At 33.0% G+C, this 2648-nt stretch overlaps 1 protein-coding gene across 1 annotated transcript in view; it reads right to left on the reverse strand.

The window, feature by feature from the left end:
* Window positions 1-2648, reverse strand: part of Faah2 (fatty acid amide hydrolase 2) — a 141859-nt gene that overhangs the window by 29148 nt on the left and 110063 nt on the right. Inside the window, exon 9 of the mRNA XM_005401548.2 lies at window positions 866-977. Within this exon, the coding sequence (XP_005401605.1) occupies window positions 866-977 (112 nt within the window). The remainder of the gene's footprint in view (window positions 1-865; window positions 978-2648) is intronic.

Here is a 2648-nt window from a genome sequence, read left to right on the forward strand (position 1 = left end):
AGAGGATTTCAATAAACGGAAAAATATTCCTTGCTCATGGATAGGAAGAACCTACATTGTGAAAATGGCCATACCACTAAAATTGTACAGATTCAATGCAATTCCCTTTAAACTACCATTAGCATACCTCACAGATGCAGAGAAAACATGCCTTAAATTCATCTGGAATGAGAAGACACCCAGAGTAGCAAAAGCAATGCTGTGCAGTAAGTAACCAAACTTCTATTAGCTTCAATTTAATATAAAAAATAATACCTATGCTCTCTGACACACTCCCTTGAATATTTAAGTGGATGACATGCAATGATTTCAAATGTCTTACATGGGATACTCCTGTGCTCAATGGACAAATTTTACAGTCAAAGCAAGCATCAACTCTGTAATAAGTGTACATTAATTACACTAAGTTTTGGCGTGCTAAACTGAACTCACTGTACATTACCAATAATTGACATTTTGGTAGGATAATTCAGAATATTTTCTAGAGTGGGTCTATTTTAAAATTCAAAACATCAAATATGTATCCAAAATTTTACATTTTCATATTGAGATATAACACATAGGAAAAGTAATAGAATTTTTAGTATGCAATTCCCAACACTTGAAAAGTGCTTCTTAACTTGAGAGTGATATAACCTTGCTAAATTATGGTCTTTAGTCCTATAAAATGGTTAACATTATAGATACATTACAAATAACAGAGATTTTCACGTAGTTATTGATCAACATACTATGGTATTCATTTATTTATAGTTGTAGATTTCATGGAACACTGACAGTGGCTCTCTTTAGGTTATTTTTGGTATAATACATATTTCTCCCCAAACACATCAAATCAGCCTGGGAAAGAATTTGATCTACATACCAATGGAAGGGATAGTGTATATGGATACACCAAAGCACCATTTGATCAATTCCCACAGAGGGTTGATTGATTTCCCATGGTCACCAAGCAGATCCGCAAATTTCGGAGGTTTCTAAGATTGAGAAAGAAAACATAAGATTTTTTTAAGTTCGGTTGATGAAAAATGTCCATGAGATAAATGGAAGTCAAACAATAAAGAAATATGTTATATAACTTAGAATGAAAACTTTTTGAAAGTGGCAATTGGTGGCAGGATATGGAGAAAAAGTAATATTCTAACAAGATTTGGGAGAATGTAAATTATTCAAATAATCACTAAAATTATTCAAAAACTAAAAATAGGTCAATCACATTATCTAGCAATTTCACTTCTAGGTGTATATCCCAAGGAAGTGAAAATATTATACCAAAAAAATCCCTGAGTGAATCTTCTTACTGAGTGTTATTCACAATAACAATAATATGTAATCAACTCAGTTGCCTTTCATTAGATGAGAATATATACTTTATCCATAAAAAAAGACTAAAATGATACCTTGCAAGTAAATGGTGGTAACTAGACCTGATCTTCAGTTTTTTATTAATTTTTATTAGTACATATTTGCAGAATATAATGACTGCATATGTCATAGGAGATTGGTGGATGTACATTCTTGATTTTTTTGACATCACCTACTCTTCCCCTTCCTCCCTACTCCCTCCACCTCTTGGTTTGTTCCATATTTGCAAACTTTTTATATACAGATTTCCTAACTTTTCTCAGATTTATAGAGAAAGTTTTCAGCTTTTCCTCATTTAAAACAATGTTGGCAGTATGTTATGAATAAATTTTAGTAGACTGAGATAAGTTTCTTCTAAACCTATAATTTCAGGATTTTTATCGTTAAGGAATGTTGGGTTTTGTCATTGGTTTTTTCTGCATCCAGTGAAATGATCATGCTGTTCTTTCTGTTTGTTTCTGTTTATGTCATGTATGACATTAATTGATTTGCATATGCTGAACTATTTTTCGATCCCCAGGATGAAATTTACTTGTTCGTAATGTATGTCTTTTATAAATGATTTACAGCACTATCTTTACCAATATTTTAGTATTTATGTTCATTGAAGAAATTGGTCTGCAGCTTTATTTTATATTTGTGTTTTTATCTGGTTTCGAATCAGGGTAACTCTAGCTTCCAGGAATGAGTTTTGAAATATTCACTTTTTTCTCAATTTCACTAAAATGTTTGAGAATTACTGTCATTGTATCTTCACTTAAATTCTTTCAGAATTCAGGGATGAATCCTTCAGGTAATAAACATTTGTTACTAGGTAATTTTCTATTGGTGCCTTGGTTTTTTCCCAGTATTGGATTGTTCAAAGATTTTTATGTTTTCTTCCTTTAGTTCTTTGTTTTTCTTGTTTGAATAGGAATCTGCCAATTCTTCTTAGTTACTTTTATCATTTCTGTGAAAAAATGCTCAACATTCACAAATTAAAGAACAGGCTGCAGTCCACAGTCCGTTGGTTCCAAGGCAAGATGAAATGGCAGAGGGCCATGGCAGAGGAGTTCTTGAAAGGAAGGACGCAGCATCAACAAGCAGCCGCAAGCAGCAACAGCAAGCTGCCTTTTTTTCTGTTCCATTATATTCCATCCAGGCTACAAGCCAATTTATTGGTGCTACTCATATCCAGGATGGGGCTTCCACTATTGAAATACTTAATTCCAGTGTCACACAATTAATACACAGTCTCTCTCTCTCTCTCTCTCTCTCTCTCTCTCTCTCTCTCTCTCTCTCTC

The sequence above is a fragment of the Chinchilla lanigera genome, unplaced genomic scaffold (assembly GCF_000276665.1).
Source record: "Chinchilla lanigera isolate Chin_1 unplaced genomic scaffold, ChiLan1.0 scaffold00074, whole genome shotgun sequence".
In the NCBI taxonomy this organism is placed as follows: Eukaryota; Metazoa; Chordata; class Mammalia; order Rodentia; family Chinchillidae; genus Chinchilla; species Chinchilla lanigera.